At 62.1% G+C, this 17,260-nt stretch overlaps 1 protein-coding gene and 1 long non-coding RNA gene across 3 annotated transcripts; one reads left to right on the top strand and one right to left on the bottom strand.

Annotated features, from left to right (window-relative positions):
- Positions 1–726: 726 nt before the first annotated feature.
- LOC118497575 lies at positions 727–4,034 on the bottom strand. Of its 2 annotated transcripts, XR_004900108.1 has the most exons (3): positions 3,595–4,034; positions 2,991–3,192; positions 727–971 (listed from the first exon to the last, which is right to left on the bottom strand). It is a non-coding gene; the product is annotated as an uncharacterized LOC118497575 (long non-coding RNA). The 2 variants fall into 2 exon arrangements; XR_004900107.1 differs by having other exon boundaries at positions 2,991–4,034.
- A 9,241-nt stretch (positions 4,035–13,275) lies between these two features.
- On the top strand, positions 13,276–15,641 carry MESP2 (mesoderm posterior bHLH transcription factor 2). Its single transcript, XM_028502393.2, has 2 exons — positions 13,276–14,526; positions 15,047–15,641. The coding sequence occupies exons 1-2, from the start codon at positions 13,708–13,710 to the stop codon at positions 15,341–15,343; spliced, it is 1,116 nt and encodes a 371-aa protein (XP_028358194.1). The 5' UTR covers positions 13,276–13,707; the 3' UTR covers positions 15,344–15,641.
- The last annotated feature ends 1,619 nt before the right edge of the window (positions 15,642–17,260 follow it).

The raw sequence follows: 17,260 nt of genomic DNA, 5'->3' as shown, positions 1-17,260 counted from the left end.
GCCTAGGCTTGGGGCTGCCTTCACCTGTTGGGGGCCTGATGTAAATAATTGGATTTTCTTGCACCTCCATTTCTAATTTGTATAATGGGATCCCCGGGCCATGCGGCAGCAGATCTATAGAATCAACTAGAGCCCAGGAGGGAAGAAGCCCTGGTTCCCGCTGTGGGTGAGAGGCACAGTAATCTGTGTCTCCGCTGAGGCGGGCACGTCCTGGACACACCCCGCCCGCGGGTGGTGAGCTGCAGGAACCGCGGTGAGGAGGTGATCTCCGGCACCTCAAGAGCTGGCCGGATCTGGTCCGGCTGCTGGACCGCCTGAGCCGAGGGAGGGATGGGCCTGCCGGCCTCCAGGGCACCCACAGCCTGGCAGCCTCGGGGGCTTGGCCCGTTGCCACCCCTGGCCTCCAGCTGGTGTCCTGTCACTTTGGGGCAGGCACAACAGGCGTTACCAACAGAATGGAAATGACACAGAAAGAGCATTTGACAAAATTCGGCACCCCCTTCATGATAAAATTCTCAGCAAACTAGGGATAGAGGGGACCATTTTCAACCTGGTAAAAGGCACATACAAAGAACATACAGCTGACGTGTGAAATAGGGGAAGACTGAGAGCGTTCCCCTAACACTGAGGAACGGGCAGGGATGCCCGCCGCTGCCCACGCCTTCCTATTCAGCAGTGCCCTGGAGGGTCTGGCTTATGCAGTAAGAAAAAACAAAAGGCACAGGATTGAAAAGGAAGAAATAAAACTGTATTTCCAGACCATAGGACTGTCACACAGGAACTCCCACAGAGAATTTGTTGCCTGCCTGGCCCCTCACGGTGGAGTGTGGGCCCCGTCCTAGCAGCTACTTCACGCGTGACGCTCTCCGGCTGGACCATGCAGCACCTGGTGCCCGGCTTTGGGTCTTCAGAAGTGCCAGGGTCTAATGGGCGTCCTCCATGCTTCCAGCCCCGTGAGCCTGAGGGGTGAGCTGGTGGGAAAGAAAGCAAAACGGCCTGGCCCCTTCTCCCCTGACCCCTCTCTTTATCCTGGGACCACCACCCCGCCCGTCTCTTTTATCCTGTGTGCACATGACCTCCTCAGACTCCGTCTGCGCCCCGCCTCAGAGTCTCCCAGCAGCTCCGGACGCTCATGCCCACAGCCACACCGAGGACAGGCAGTGCCGACCCTCCCTGGGCGCACAGAGTAGGACTCATCCACTCCCACGGGAGCCTGGGCCCGCAGCCTGCAGCTGCAGCAGGGTCTGCCTCTTGCGGGCCCTGGCTGATGGATGCCCTCTTGGGGCTCCAGATTCAAGCCCAGAACCCGGTACTAGAACCCGGTACTGGAACCCGGTGATGGCCTCTTCAGTCCCGCTGGGCCTAAGGGAACAAGCAGTTGGGGTGTGGCAGAGGGTGCTGTGCACACCTCGGGATGGCATGCAGGGTGAAGGCTGCACAGGCAGAAATGGGGGTCTTGGAGGGTCTGGGCACCGTCGCCAACCCAAGTGTCAAAAAGCCCCTCCATTCCCAGAGACCAGTGGTCATGATCGCCACTAGTTCATTGGCAACAATGCTCCGGAGTGAACTGCATTTCGTTACGTGCACAACCAAGCAGACACCCCTGGACAGGGCCACCCTGCAGGCCCATCTCTGGCCCCGAGGATCTCAGGTCTGGGACCCAACAGCTCACATTCGCTGAGCCCTTGCAGGGGAGCTACTGGGAGCTCTGGAGCGGGACAGGGCACCCTGAGCGACGTGTGACGAGAGGGCCCCTGGTGTCAGGGCTCAGGGGGGTTAAGAAGACCAGGAGCAAGTGTGGAGACAAAGAGCCCACACGAACGGCATGACAGAGGCGGGGTTTTCCGCCCTAGAGGCTGACAAACTGGAGGTGCCGCTGGGAGTCCCTCCCTCCCCCGGTGCCCCTGGGCCCAGACTGTGCAAAGGCTGTAGTTGGTGGGCCTGAAGGGGCCAAGCGGGGGCAGAGGAGGGACCCCAACCTGGAGCCTGGGTTCTGCCACCTCCTGCCCACCAGCCTCCCTCTTCCCGTTCCCCAGCCTCCGTCTCTTTGATCTCCTTATCGCCAGCCTCTCTGGGGGCTTCATTTGGGAGCTGCGTTAATGAGTTCTCCGGGCAGCAGGGCCCACACACCCTCCTGCTGGGGCAAGGCCTTCACACCCGGGGGCCTGTGTTTTGACAAGTGCCGAGCCAGTGGCTCCCGCTCCCCTGCCCGAGCCCGCTGCCTTCGCCTGCCAGAGTGTAAGGCTGGGAAATGGGGCCGGGGGCAGCCCCGCTGAGCGGAGGTGAGAGTTCAGTGGGGTCCTTGGCCAGCGTAGTGGGCGGAGGGGGGGGCAGGGTGGCACCCCAGAAGGCTGGGGAACAGGCCTCAGCCTTCCCTTGAGGAACCAGCCGGTCTCCTCAGGCCAAGCCTGGTCTGGGGCGCGGCCCCTGCCCCCCTCCAAGCTCCAGTGCCCTCATTTCCCGCCAGCCTCTCTGACCCAGGAGTGCTAATCAAAGGTGCTATGTCAACATGCCTCCCGCCCGCAGCCCTAATCCCTGGGTCTGCTGGAGCCGGGCCCCGGGGAAGGAAGTGGCTCTCGTGCTGCCAGCCTGCTTAGCAGTCGGCAGTCACATCTCCCGGGAAGCTCCTGGTCTGGGGGCCCCCTACTGCCAGGGGTCTCCCACCACCCCTGCACCGGCCCGAGAGGCAAGCCCGTTCGGGGAGTGACTGTTATTTCCGAAGCCCCCACCCTCAGACAGCCCCGGACACGCCCTGGAGCTCGGAGTCCCCGTCCTGCCATGTCCTGCCTGTGTCACTCACTCTTGTCTCTGGGCCCCAGGGTGAATGACACCGACCTTGCTGGCATGGTGGGGACCAAATCACACCCCCCAGACACACTTTGGACACGCCCACCCGCATGCCCACGGCTGCCGCCAGGGCCGGGCACCGCGCTGGCACTCGGCTGGGTCGCGGCCACGGCCGTGCTGTGGTGCGGGCGTTCTCGACTCACCTGGTAGCTGAGGACACGGAGCGGCGAGAGGCTGCCCCACGTCACATGGCGGAAGGGGCCGCGCTGGGTCCGCCTGGCTCTGTCTGGGGCCACAGCCTGTTGCCGCCCTGCCACCTCTGAGTCTGGAGGCCCCGAGAGCGAGGGTGCCGGGCTGGGGGTCCGCAAGCCCCCCCCGAGGAACCTTGCTCCGTGTCAAAGGGACCTGCGGAGATGAAAAAAGAGAAAGGTTTCCAGGCCCACCCTGCACCCGAGGACGCAGCTGCAGAGTCTGGGTCTGAAAAGGACAGTGTCCCGGAATCGGGGAGACCTGGCCCCCTTTGGGAAACAGTGGCTACTGCGAACACCCCCGGTGCCAAGAGCGGAAGAGGCCCCGGCAGTGCCCGCCCCCCCCAGATCCCAAACACCCCCACTGGGTCGCAGATAGAGGAGGAGGAGCTTGGGCTGGAGAGGGGGCTGCAGCCATCCGGAGCCCAGAGTGGTCGGAGCGCCCAGCACTGAGGACCCCACCACTTCCTGCACCTGCCCCCTCCCCTGCAGCCTCCCAGCTACAGCCCAAGGCTCCCAGGGAGCCCCCGCCCGTGGGGGTCAGCCCCTCTCCTCACACCTCTGGCTCCCGGAGCCACTGGTTTGGCAAGCCATATGGAATAGATTATTCTGGAACCACGATAATCTGATTATCTTGGCCATGGATCAGCTGGATATGCAGCCAGTGGGAGTCACGGGAGGCAGAGGGCTGCCGGGGAGGAGGGGCTGGGAAGGAGGGAGGGAGGGAGGAAGGGGGATTTGGCAGATTCCGGGAAAGGATCAAGAGAAGTGCCAAGCTCTGCGAGGCCCAGAGCGGGCTGAGAAGCAGGGCCCTCAGGCTGAGCCTCTCTCCGGAGACAGCCCTGTGCGGCTGCTCTGCCTCATCTGGGTACATGGAGGGGGTCTCACCTTTATAGTGAAAGGTGGGGGGGAAACGGAGGCACCAAGTGGACCTCGGTTTCTCCAACTGCAAAACGGAGCAGGGACTCCCGACTGCCTGCTGAGGTGTCCTGGGGGCTCCGCCCATGGTGCTCCCCGGAGTCACGCACACAGGATACAGTGCAGATGGGTACAGGGTACACCAAGTGCCCTTGCATTCCCAGCCACAGACAGCAGAGGGCGCTACCCAGCCGCCTGGGATCTGGAAAGGGCAGCCCTGCCTCTAACCAGTCAGAGAGGCCTCCGCCGGCAGCCAGGGCCAGTGCAGGGTGGGAGTGGTGGGCACCGGCGGCGAGTGCACGTGTCAGAGACGCCGGGCGGCTTAAGAAGTGGGTGAAGCTGGCTCGGCGCTGGCGCGATGGGCTCTGTGACCCCGACAGGCCACTTGCCTTCTCTGGACCCCAGCTTGCTCCTCTGTCCGCTAGGAAAAACCCATCTCCGCGTGCAGAGGGGCGGAGCGAGACAGAGCCTAGCCTTGCCCAGCGTGGCTGGGTTGGTTGGGGTGTCGTCCGGTAAACCGGAAGGTCGTGGGTTCGATTCCTGGTCAGTGTGTGTACGGGAAGGCAACCAATCAATGTTTCTCTCTCACATCGAGGTTTCTCACTCTTTCCCTTGCTAAACGGTGTGAAAAAATGTCCTCAAGGGAGGATAAAACAACTTTTTAAAATAGAAAGAGGGAGTCTGGAGGAGTGGGGAGGAGGGGCCTGGCTCAGGAGGGCCGGGGACAGGCAGGGCTCAGGCCCCTTCTCCCCCTCCCTCTGCACAGCCCTGGGTGAAGGCTGAACCAGGCAGACCACAAGCTGCCTGCAGCTCCAGGCAGGGGGCACCTTGAGGCCGGTGCCCCTGCCAGCTCCCTGGTGCGGATCTGCAGGCCCAGCTCCGCAGCCAGCTCGGGGTGCACCCAGCACCGGCCCCCCAGGGAAGCACAGGATGCAGCTCTGTCAGGGCAGGACATGCAGGTCTCTGCCCCTCCCGACCCCGCCCCTGCACACCGAGGCTGCTAGCAAAGGCTCAGTTAGTCCTGGCAGGAGGGGGAGGTGTGTGTGCAGGGCCAGCCCAGGCTACCGGCTGAAACCCTAGCCTGGGCTCCCACACCACGCCGCTGAGTGGCTCAGGCCCTCAGCCAGCTCCAGGCCCTCCTTCCCAAGGGCAGGGGGTAGAGGGCACCCCTCCCCATCTGCCCAGACGAACCTGACTTCAGCCCCAACGATAAGCGGAGTGGGGCCCCTAGACTGAGCTGGGATGCTTGGGCAGGGCCTGGGCGAGTGAGGAGCCCTGGGCAGCCTCCTCTGCCAGAGGCTGGGGACGGGGCTGTGCCTGGACTGTGTGGGGAACATCCAGAGGAAGTGGTTGCCCGGATAATACACCAAACAGGAGAGGGCCTCACACGATCAGCACTGACTGTGGGCCCAAACGGTAGACCGGATGAACTCAGGCCTTGGCTCTGGAGGGCCCCCCGCCAGGGGAGGTTCCGGATGCAGCCCTCGGCCTGAGACGAGGCAGTTTTCACCCCCTGGAGCTCACTCACGCCCCAGGCCAGGCCCGGTCAGCACCTGGCGCAGGCGGTCCCACTCGTGAGGCACCCTAGGGGAACCACGCAGCTCACTGCCCACAGCCAGGCCCCCACCTCCGGGGCCGGCCCGAGACCTCTGCATGGCCTCTGCTCGCCCTCCGTCCCGCCGCTCCCCTGGTGGGAACTGGTCCCCAGCAGAAAAGACTGAAGGCGCAAGTGAGGACAGACTGCTGAGCGGCAGGACCCAGCTGCAGGGCAGGCCGGGCCGCCCGGCACCTCTGACGTAAGCAGGGACACGAGGAAACAAGAGTCGCACGAGAGACCCGCACGGAGGTCACCCAACGACACCCCGAGTTCTGTCGAAGCTCAGGCTGCCTCTCCCACACTCACCGAGTCCACAGTCGCGCACCCGGGCCTCTCCGGGGGAGGGGGCAGCTCTAGGTTCCGGGGCTGGTCCAGGAAGACTTTAGTCTCAGTCTTACCTGTAATGTTTACATTTAAAAAAATTACTTTGTATTGCAGAGAAAGGGGAAGGAAGCGAGAGGAACACTGAGGTGAGAGACAAACACTGATCAGGTGCCTTCCCCACACACCCCGACCAGGGACCTGGCCCGCAGCCCAGGCATGTGCCCTGACCGGGAATTGAACCGGCGACCTTTCGGTTTGCAGGACGACGCCCAACCCACTGAGCCACACCGGTCAGGATGAACTATTTCATGAACGACAGGCATGAGGATGCGCCTGTGTGGGGAACTTGAAGGCATGTCAGCGAACACCAGAGAACCCATTACTAAACTGCTACCCCCACAGCACAGAGTCCGAGGCAGGCCTTCGAAGCCTCACTCGGATGCATGTCGACTGACACAGAAAGGGACAGTGACATGTCAGAGAGAAAAGCTGCTCCTGTGCTCTTGAACTGCCCGCAGGAATTGTGCGTAGGGTTGAGAGGAGACGCCCAAAAGGCAGCGTTCACGTCAGCGTTAGTCCCCAGTGGTCAGCAGTCACCGAAGGTGGAAACACCCCAGGCGTCCACGGATGGATGAGCGGATGAGCCAACTCGGCCTGTCTGCACAGGGGAATATTACTCGGCCGTGAAAAGGGACACGGTGTGGACACAGCTGCCCCTCGGGCGAACCGCGAAAACAGCACACTCGGTGAGACGAGCCTGACCCCACACAAAGACCGCACCACCCTGCTTACGGGAAGCGCCCTCGACCATCAGGTTCAGGAGAAGGGAGCCGTAGAGGTTCCCAGGGGCTGGGGCAGGTGGGGGAGGGGCAGCTGGTTAACGGGGCACAGAGCTTCTCCGTGAGGAGATCGAAAATTTTGGAAATACAAGTGGTGATGGTCGCACCCATTGAGACTGTAATTAATGCCACCAAATCGCACACTTAAAATGGTAAGATGGGAAGTTTTAATGTTTTTATATATACATGACCACGATTTTAAGAACTGCAGGTGTGACACACAAAAGCAGCGGAAGTGTACCGCGGCAGGAGTGGGTGCCACTTCTCCCCCCTCGTCCTTCGGGGGTGCTGCCGGGCTGCCGACAGTCCCCGCTCCCCAGCAGGGCGGCAGGCAGGACGTGTGGGGTCCCACACGCTGAGTATGTGGCACTAAACCGAACCACGTGGGTGAGGAAACCCATTTCACAGATGCCACGACCGAGGCTCGGGGGACTGAGCCCAGGCACAGCTGACTCCAGGCCTGAACTGCCCCTCCGGGCCCATGGGGCCCATGCAGCCCCTCGCACACCAGCTTCCTTGGCCCAGCCTCCTTGTCGGAGGGAGAGCAGGGTCCCCCTCCACACCCCAGCTTGCTGGGCAGCTCCCTGGGTGCCTGTGGCCAACCGTGCCCCACCCCCACCCCAAATTTCCAGTGGCCACAGCCCCCCCCAACCTTCCTCTACATTCTCTCCTCTCCCAGCATGCCGCCCTGCCTCCAGCCGCCCTTGCCCTGACGTGACCACCCTCACCTGCCCCCAGCCCCTCACCTTGCGCCCCCCCTCCCCGCCCTCCTCAGAATCCCTGTGGGCTCGCTGCCTCCCTGAGGCCACGCCCCTCACCCAGCAGAGTGTCCTGCTCCCACCTGCTGGTCCACACGCTGTCTACCCCTCCCCACCCCCGCCTGGGGCCCCAGCCTGCTGGCAGCGCCCTGGGCCTCCCCACTTCCAGCCTCGGGCTCACACCTTTGCCTGCTGCCAGCAATGTCGCACCTGCACCTTGCCTGGAGGAAAACCCACACTTTCAGGTCCCTCCTTTGCCCCTGCGCCCTGCCCTGAACACTAGTCAGGGGCGCCTCTGTGGCCTGTGGGCTCCCGCCCACTGCGACTCCAGCCCATCTGCTCCTCCTCCTTCTCCTCCAGCTCCAGCTCCCAGTGGGCAGCGGACCTGTGCCCCCCGACCTGCAGCCCCAGGCCTGGGCGGCGTCTCCCAGTGCTGTGGTGCCTTTGTGGGCTCAAGCCCTGGCTCCAAGGGGCTGTAGGCAGAGGCCTGGGCTTCTCTGGGCCTGGCTTCCCCACCTTGGCAAGGGGGGAACCGCAGGCTGAGGCCCACATTCGAGCCCCGCACGGCCACGCAGGGACACACGGGGCACTCACGCTGCAGGAGGTCCGGAAGGCCGGGCCAGGGGAGCCCCAGTTCCAGCAGTTGCTGCTCTGCGACCCAGTGCTGCTGGCTGTCAGTCTGTGGGCCTCCCAGCCGGTGCCCAGAGCCCCGCGCCAGAGCCTGGGCCGGGGAGGGGCCGTATCTGGGCAGGCCGACTGGGGGCTCCGGGAGTGAGGAGCCGTGAGGGACCCCCGTCCCTTCCTCCTCGCCCTCCCAGGGACACAGAATCTGCTTTTGCCCTGGGCCCCCCACCCCTACCCCAGAAGCGCATTCCGGGGAGTCGGAGGGGGCCTGCTGCCGGCTGTTTTGGAGGCCCCTGCTCACCCTGGTTCCCAAGTCGACACCTTCCGCCCCGGGGGAGGCGGCCTTGTGTCAGCAGGCAGGGCGGAGGTGTGAGGGCAGCCAGGGGGCCAAGGGGGCGGCCGGGCCGGCCTGCACTGCCGGCTGGTAATGAGAATACCACATGGCCCCTGCCGCCCCCACACGGCCGGCCTCCCTCCCGCCTTCCCTCCCACGTTCTGCGGCCTGCCTCCCCCGCCCCCCCGGGGCCTGGAAGGGAAAGCAGACCTGCGGGGCAGAGGCCAGGCTGTAACCCGGGACGGCCGTGGAGCCTTGGCCCTGCTCCTGGGGCAGGAGCAGGTGCAGAACTGCGGGGGCGGGGGGGTGGGGCGGGGGGCAAGGAACAAATGGGGAGCTCCCGCCAGGCCACCAAGAGCAGGCCTGGCCAGGGCCCCTGCCCTCCCACGGCCCCTGACAGCACGGGGCGGGATGCCCCTCACCCGACTGCAGTCAGGGCAGGTCCTGGGAGGCCGGTGGGGGGTGACGGGCCCGAGGCCCCGGCGTCCTCACCTGTGTAACAGGCACAGTGACACAGGCACTGCGGGCCTCACGGCGCCAGGCCGAGCCCAAGGCCGGGATAGCCCTGTGGTTCCTGCCCCAGAGGAGGCCCGGCTGGGCCACCGCTCCAGGCCCGGAGAGCGGGGCTGCGAGTGAGTGTTCTGAGTACAGAAGCACCTGCAAGGCCTCGCCCTTGTCCCCGAGCCCGGGCGCCCTGAAGGGACCCCGTGGCCCCCTCGGCGAGACCGCCCGGAGCCCAGAGGTAGCGTCCCCCAGCCTCGCCCTGATCCTCGGCTGCAGCTCTGCAAGCCCCCCGGATGGGCAAGCCCAGCTCCCTGCTCGGTGGAGCTGGTCAGGGCGGCCAGAGGCCGGGACAGCCTCCCGCTGCACTGGACACGCCCCTCATGCAGCCGTCTGGCCTCCCCTTGATCACCTCCAGGAACAGGCCTCTCACTCCCTGGACAGCCCCTCCGACCTCAGCAAGCTCTTCAGGCTCCCCCTGCAGTATTCTGGACACGACATCACATCTTCTAATTTTTCTCTTTTTGGACAAAGCAGCCCTGAGTCCTTTAGCTGTTTCCCTGGGGACCTGGCTTCAGACCCCTGACTGGCCTCCCTCCCCTGAGTGTGTCCCCCAGGTGGGACCACATTCTCTGGGTGTGGCCCGCCCCGCCTGAGGACTAAGAGACCCGCCTCTGTGGCGGAAGACCTTGTTGGCCGTGAATGGGAAGGGGGTTCCATTTGTTCCTCACACCCCGGATTCCTGGAAGGCGGGGACGCTGTGCCCCTGTCGAACGCGCTGCTGGTTACACAGTGCCCCCGACCCTGAACTTGGAGGGAGGACACACAGGGCCCCATCGACTCCACCCTGTTCGATCTGATGGGTTCTCCCGGCCTGTTGGGATCTCTTCAGATCCCGGCTGTCACCCAGTCCCCCTCCTGGGTCCGGATCTTACCCCACATCAGTTCTCGTCTTCCTGCCGCTGCCCATCACCAGCCTGGGAGCACGGCCGGGGTCACAGCACGAGGGACCTTCCTCCGGTGGCCATTCGCCCATTCGTCTGTGAAAACAACGCATCTGTTATGAAGTCAAACCCCTGAACCGTCACCCGGCTCTCCTGGCACCGCTTGTTCACAAGGGCGCCCTTGTGACTTCTTTACCTAGCGGGCAGGAATTGTGTCTGGCTGCTTGCTCATAGCTAACACCTAAAATGACCATAGCTTAAGATAGCAACTTATTTTCTCTCACATTAAAGAAACTTCAGGGGTAGACAGTCCTGGGTGAGGGTGGCACTTCCACGTTGTCACTGGTGCCTGGGCTTCTTTCTGCTCTACCATCCTCAGTGACTTCTGCTCTTGAGACTGCCTCAGGACCACAAAATGGTTGCTGAGGCGATAACCATCACGTCTGTCTTCCAGGTAGAAAGCCCTGCTTTAAAGAGCTTTTCTAGAAGCTCCGTCCAATACTTCCACTAACATTTCATTGGCCGTTTCATCTGCAAGAGAGTCTGGGAACTGTGGGTTCTTTTTTTTTTTTTTTGTTAGCTGGGCACATAAATGTCCATAGTAATACAGGCCCCTGGTATTAAGGAAGAAAGAAGTACAGAGGCTATACAGAACACGCACTGTGTGGACGAGCGGAAGTCCCTGCCACACTCGTGAACATTCTACTGACCACGTTCCCTAGATCTACACACCATCTATCTCCTCGGCTGGTAAAGGGTGGGGCTGAGACTCTAAAACGCAGGTCTGTGTGACCCCACAGCCCGGCCCGGGGGAACGATGAACTTTGGCCTCCTCTTGGTGAGTGCAGCTGGCAGGCCGTGTGCCCCTGGGCCCAGAGCCTAGCTTCGAGGCCCAGTGAGGAGCCAGGGGCCAGAGCAAACCAGGCCAGGGCCCCACCCTCCAGAAGTTACGCTGCGACATCCCAGTCGGTCTGAGACCCGGGCTCTGGGGCCGGCCCAAACCCAGACAGACGGCTGGGCCATCCTAGAGAGGAAACTGCACCCCCGGCTCTGTGATGGGGGCCTCCCATTACTCACCGAATCCTTTCACAGCCAACCCCTCCGGGCTGGCTCTGGTGGGTGGGGGTGGGGCAGGAGAGAGGAGGGAGGCTTCTGGGTGTCGGGAACCTTCCGGGAGATTGTGAGGCCACTTCACCGCCCCACTCCAAATCTAGCTGCCTGTGCACCACTGGGCAGTGCTGTCCGGCCCAAACTAAAAATATTCGAAAGGTGCTTCAATAAGAGATGGGCTAGGATGTGAGCGTGCTGGGAATATTACACAGCAGTAAAAAAGGGCCGGTTGGAAAGCTCAAGGTCAACAGCCCATGGATCTGAAACTTCAGAATCCAGACGCAGAAATACATCCATGAAACTGGGTGAATTTTGTTCACGACAGTCAACTCCATGTATATAATAAGTTCCTGGCTAGTACGATTTGTCTGGGCTTATAGTACTGAGCTCTGGATGAATAAATGAGGATTTACTTGTGTTTGCCAAGACTTCAACCTCAAACCTGCAGGACTGGATGTCTTCGAACTTTACACTGCCCTCGGGAAAAAGGAGTTATTTTTTTAACCTTGGCTTAAACCCTTTTAACTCACGAAATGTTGCGTAACTCACTGCTTCTTTCCAGAGGATGCCTGTGTGGAGTCAGGCGTGGCTAACTGACTCCATCTTCTGTTTGTGTTATGGGTAAATCAGTTTCCTGTACTGGCGTACGGCAGCCACAAGACACCCAACGACAGTTACTCCAGGCCAGAAACGGCTTCATCACGACGTCACGGTGGTCGCCCGAGCCCTCTCCGCTCCAGTGTATTCTAAAACAAGCTCTGAAGAGCAAGCGAGGGGATTTCATCACTGAAGGTGTGTGCGTACCACCTGCCACTTCACCCCCTCCCAGTTCTAATCATCCTCTGCGGCTGAAATGGGTCCATGCTGAAATCGACAGTGACCCACGATGAAGGAAACCAGTCAGTCCCGAGACAGAAAGCTCTGGAACAGGCTGCCGGATGAAACAGGAGCAAGTCACAGGCTGGTGTGTGCCACCGTGTCACCGCCTCTCCACCGCGTGTCTTCTGAGGGTCCGCACCAACGGACGTGAGTGCTGGGACCGGGTCTGGAGCGGGACCCTGACAATCCTGTAACAACAGCTGTCACCTTGAGGGGGCGCCAGCGTTCTCCTCCTGTTTCCACATCTAACAAAGAGAATGTATTCATTATGTAATCTGCGTGACTAAAAATTAATTTTTAAAAACAGCCATAAAATACTATGAGGCCATGGACGACCTTGGGCTGATACCGGCTCACCTGTTCCTGACCCCTAGGGAACACCTGGCGAAGTCCCGCCTCCAGAATGCCACCTGCCTCGCTCCCTACCCTACTCCTGCACCTGGTTCCGGCCCCACAGTGACCTCTGCACCTCTGTGGCCAGAGCTGCACCGTTGCCGGCCCTCCTGAGGCCCTTCCCCTCCGAGTCAGGCCTGTTTTTGAGAAGATCACAAAGAACGTAGATGCCTTTTTTAAGCCGTAATTATCGCTGAGGGGCCAGAGGTTTTACTTCATAATCTTTTGACTCCGTCCAAGTTCATGCTCTGAGGGTGGAACAGTCCCGGGACGCACACATATAATTATTATCTGTGTTTTATAGCGTGGGAGGCTCAGACAGGGGAGGGACACACAGCTGGTGAGCCGCGGGCTCCCCGAATCATACAATGGCCTGCTCACCCCGCCTCTCGCACAAAACTGAAACCTCATGAAAGCGGAGGACAGAGCTAGCTTGTTCACGCCGGTGTGACTGACGCCTACCAGGCGCTAAATAAAAATGAATTAAATGAATAATGCCTACAAGCATCTTGAAACGTAAGCACCTTCTTTATGGAATGATAGCCCCCAAAACATGTGGTTCACTCGCCAAGTCCACACTAAGCGGTTCTGTGGACGGTTCCACGTGGTACTGGGAACCCTCCAAAGTGGTGGTATTTGTTATTGTTGCTGAGAAAGCGGAAACTTGGGCCTCAGAGGAGTTAAGTCACTTGCCCAAAGTCACACAGCAAGTAAAGAGGATCTGACTCTGGCCGGCTTGGGGTGAGGGGTCCACCTTCCCGATTCCTTCACCACTGCACACGATTCATTCATTTTTCTTCAGGATGCTCTGTTCTGCTTTTCAGGACCAGAAATTAGCCGTGGGCAGTGAGATGCCTTTCTCCATGTCACTCAGCAAATCAGCAAGCACACGTTCCAAAGAACCCAGGAAGGGCCCACCTGTGTGCTCCCCACCCCCCATGCCTGATGGCAGGTCCCTCCCACGTGTCTTAGAGGCACACTTGTAGGCCCTGGGTTACTACTGGGTACAACCCCCTCCCCGGAGGGACTGGCGATGAGAGAGGCAGCCCCTCTATGCAGGGGCCCATGAGTCACTTTAGGGGAAGTTTGGGTGCCTGGGACGATGGCAATGCCCAGCGTTATAGGGCTCCGGGCACTCACCCCGAGCAGTGGACAGGGCAGGGTGGGTGGGTACCCGGTGAGAAGCTTAGCAGCTCCATCCAGATGCGAATTGTCCCTCCCACACTTCCCGGGCTGCGGGGGCCTCCATTAGAGCTCCGGAGGAGTCAGAATCCACACCTCCGCAAATGGGCCCGCTTTCCCAGGGCCCCCCTGCCCAGACCTTCCCTGGGCTCTGTGGGTTTTGACACCTCTCTGTAACCTGGCGGGGGGGCCACCTCGCACCTTTGGTCCAGATAAAAGCCCAGGCCCGGAGGTGGCCGGTCCAGCATCCCGGAGCCTGCGGCCCGGCCATGGCCCAGTCCCCCGGTCTGAGCACCCTCGACCACTGGATCTTACCCCAGGGCTGGGGCTGGGCCGGACACTCGGACTCCACGTCCCCGGGCTCGTCCTCGGACTCGTCGGGCTCGTGCCCCTGCGACGGCACCCGCGGCCCCTCGCAGGCCGCACCTCCGGTGCGCGGCGCTCCCGCGCCACAGGCCGCCCAGACGGCGCCGGGACGCTCGCGGTCGGGACCGGCCGTCGGGCAGCGGCAGAGCGCCAGCGAGCGCGAGAAGCTGCGCATGCGCACGCTCGCCCGCGCCCTGCACGAGCTGCGCCGCTTCCTGCCGCCGTCCGTGGCGCCCGCCGGCCAGAGCCTGACCAAGATCGAGACGCTGCGCCTGGCCATCCGCTACATCGGCCACCTGTCGGCCGTGCTGGGCCTCAGCGAGGAGAGCCTGCAGCGCCGGCGCCAGCGACGCGGCGACGCGGCGCTCCCCCGGGGCTGCCCGCTCTGCCCCGACGACGGCCCCGCGCAGGCGCCCGGGCCCGATCTGGGCTCATCCGCCCCCGTAGCCGGGTCCTGGGGGTCTCCGCCCCCCTATCCCGGAGCCCCAGCGGTGCCCGAACGCTTGAGAAGCAGGGTCCCCGACCTGGGTCCCTGGGTCTCACCCCCTTACTGCCCCGGGATGCAGTCGCTTCCTCAAGTGTCCCAAGGAAGTGCTCCCGACGCTGCCCTTTGGACGCCGACCCCAGCGCGTTCCGGAACGCAGACACCCCCAGAGCCTGCAGCCCAGGCCACGTCCTGGGCGCCGCCCCCTGCTGACCCGGAGCCTTCTGCAATGTACCAGGTACCATCCCCCAGGCTTCCCTCGGGAAAGGGACGCGGTGGGTAGGCTCTAGTCTGCAAACGATTCCGTATTTTTTAGATCACCATGATCTAATCCAGCCCTGGTTGTGGGTGGAGAGGGCGCCGACCTCCGTGGGGAAAGAGGTGGGGCCCTGGACAGGTAAGGCCCCACCACTACCTAGAAGTCATCACCCCCTGTGGATGAGGGAGGCGCCCTCAGACTTGCCCCTTCCACCCTGGCCTCTGGAGGTGGCAGAGGACACGGTCCAAGTGCTCCTAAAAGGGCCGGGAGGAGGTCAGGAAGCCTTGTGGCCCCCCCCGGGTTAGGGACTTCCTGAGCAATGGCCTTTGAGCTGGCACCCTTTGTTCCTTCAAGCTTCAGTTATGCTTGAAGCCCAAGAATGAATGACTCGTGGTCTATAAAGTAGCATGTTAATAACCGAAATGTATTGAATGCTTGTTTCCCCAGCACCGTCCTTGCCACTGTCCATGAATTCACTGCTCTTGTCTGTCTTGCACAGGGTATCCCTGTGTCTCCGGAGCTCTGTCTGTTGCCGGAAACCCCGCCCCTCCTGCCGCGCCCAGCATGCCAGAGACTCCAGCCTCAGGCCCAGTGGGGATGCTGGAGCCACAGCGCAGAGGTGCTGCCCAGCTCGGAGGACCAGGGACCAGGCCCCGCCTTCCAGTTCAGCGATGAAAGCCCTCTCCAGAGCTCAGGCCTGCAGCTCAGCGGCTGCCCTGAACTTTGGCAAGAAGATTTGGAGGGGGGCCACCTGAGCATCTTCTACCAAGGGCCTTGCCTGTCCCCTTCTCAGTGAGGAATCGGGTCTGTGTGCGGGTGCCCTCCTCATTTGCAACGTCAGTGGTTTTTGGGCTTCCCCGTAGCCAAGGGTCCCTTTCCCAAGTGGTGTCTTGCATACAAGCAGTGTTCGAAATAGGTGGCTGGAGGCCGCCCCGGCTGGAGTTGGGGCTGGGGGGCCCTGCGCTCCTGGACCCCCTCCAGAACAGCCAGTGCCCTGAAGAGCCAAGTTGGCAGCTGGGACTGATGGGGGGATGAGTCAGGGGAGTGGGGGAAGGACAGAAGTCTATATGCTTTGATTTTTCTTCTTAAAAAAAAACACAAAACAAATTTGCTTTGGTCTGTTTTTCTTCTTTCAACTTGAGTTCCTATGGCCCCTGGGAAAGGATAAATGTCCCCCTTGTGTGGGGAGCAGATCATGCCCTACCAAGGTGGATGCGGGCCCTCAATCGCCAGTTTGACCCTATGTGTTGTGCCGGGTCCCGTCCACCTGGCCTGCTGTGCAAGGTGGCCTCGGGGGTTGACACCTGGACCCCTGCACTGGCCTCACGCACCCAATCCTGTCACCCCTTCCCATCCTTTTGGGTGCATTCCTGCTGACCCACAGGGCTCTCTCACAATGGTCTGAAACTGTTTCCCAAGGGTGCCTGTGAGTGGCCCCAGGTCCTGGGCCAGCGTGTTCCGTTGCCTGGGCTACCCTAACAGACGGCCGCAAATTGGGCGGCTTCCCTACAGAAATGCGTTTTCTCCCAGCTCTGGAGGCTAGGCGTTCCACATCAAGGTATCAGCAGGCTTGGTTTCTTCGAGGCCCGTCTCCTTGGCTTGCAGATGGCCACCTTCTCACTGCGTTCTCACGTGGTCACTCCGTGTGTGTGTGTGTGTGTGTGTGTGTTAGTCTCTTCTTCCCGTAAGAACTCCAGTCACAGTGGACTAGGGCAGCGTTGTTCTCCCAGGTCCCCCCAAGAGGTGTTCCTCTAGGTGGTGGCCTGAGATTCACCCCAGAATCTGCTGCAGTCAGGGGAGCAGGGCCCAGGGGAAGGGGACTAGCCAGCAGCCCTGTCCTCACCCTCTGGGAGGGAAGGCTCAGCTCTGCGTCGGGAGCAGCCCCCCTCGCCCCCGTCCATCTGGTCCGTGGCTGCACCCCAGGCGTGCAGTCATTGGCCGCACCTCTCTGCTAAGTGACCGACTGGCAGGGGACGAGAGGAACCGACACTTGTGCCTGGGGTGACCGGTCTGCCCACACCTTCCCGGGGCCCCCAGCCACCCTCTGTGAGTCTGAATGTTCGAGGCTTTTCAGTGTAGTGCAGAGGGCATGCCTCCTGAGGGGCCTCCTGGAGGCTTGGGGAGAGGGGAGGGGGCCCTGCACCCGGGCTGCTGCTGGCTGGCCCTCAGACCCTGCCTTCCCCTGTGGCCTGTGGCGCTGGACCAGGAGTGAGCAGGTGGGCCCCTGCTCCAAGTGTGTCCTTGAGCCCGGTTCGGCAGGCAGCTATCGGGCCCTGGGTGTCCGCCGCAGCCTGGGCGCTGGCTTCCTCCGGGCTCACGGGCCCTCCTGAGAGCTGGGGCTGCAAGCTGTCAGGCGGCCTGAGCACGGACATGTGGCTGTCACAGACCCTGTCCTTGGTCCACTGGAGATCCTCCTCCCAGCTCTGCCTGAGTTTCCTTATTAGCAAAGCCTAGATAAAGGCTGCCCTTATCTTCCGGGCCGAGAACCCCAGGAGACATGCGCATAGACACTGAGCTCAGTGCCAGGCACAGGGACTGCGGTCCTGGCCGACTCTTCTCCCTGGGGACCCTGGATGGCAGGGCAGACCCCTCCCCCGGCGGGGACCCCCTGAGGGGCCCTGTGCTCTGGTCAAGTGCCAGCCGCTGCTGCTGGGCACTGGCGACAGGAAGGACTGGCCCAGGGGGGACCTGATTGGTGGAGGGACCCTGGCCC

This window comes from Phyllostomus discolor, chromosome 12 (genome assembly GCF_004126475.2).
Source record: "Phyllostomus discolor isolate MPI-MPIP mPhyDis1 chromosome 12, mPhyDis1.pri.v3, whole genome shotgun sequence".
NCBI lineage: Eukaryota > Metazoa > Chordata > Mammalia > Chiroptera > Phyllostomidae > Phyllostomus > Phyllostomus discolor.
Note: the sequence above shows the minus strand (reverse complement) of the source record. Positions and strands in the feature narration are given on the sequence as shown.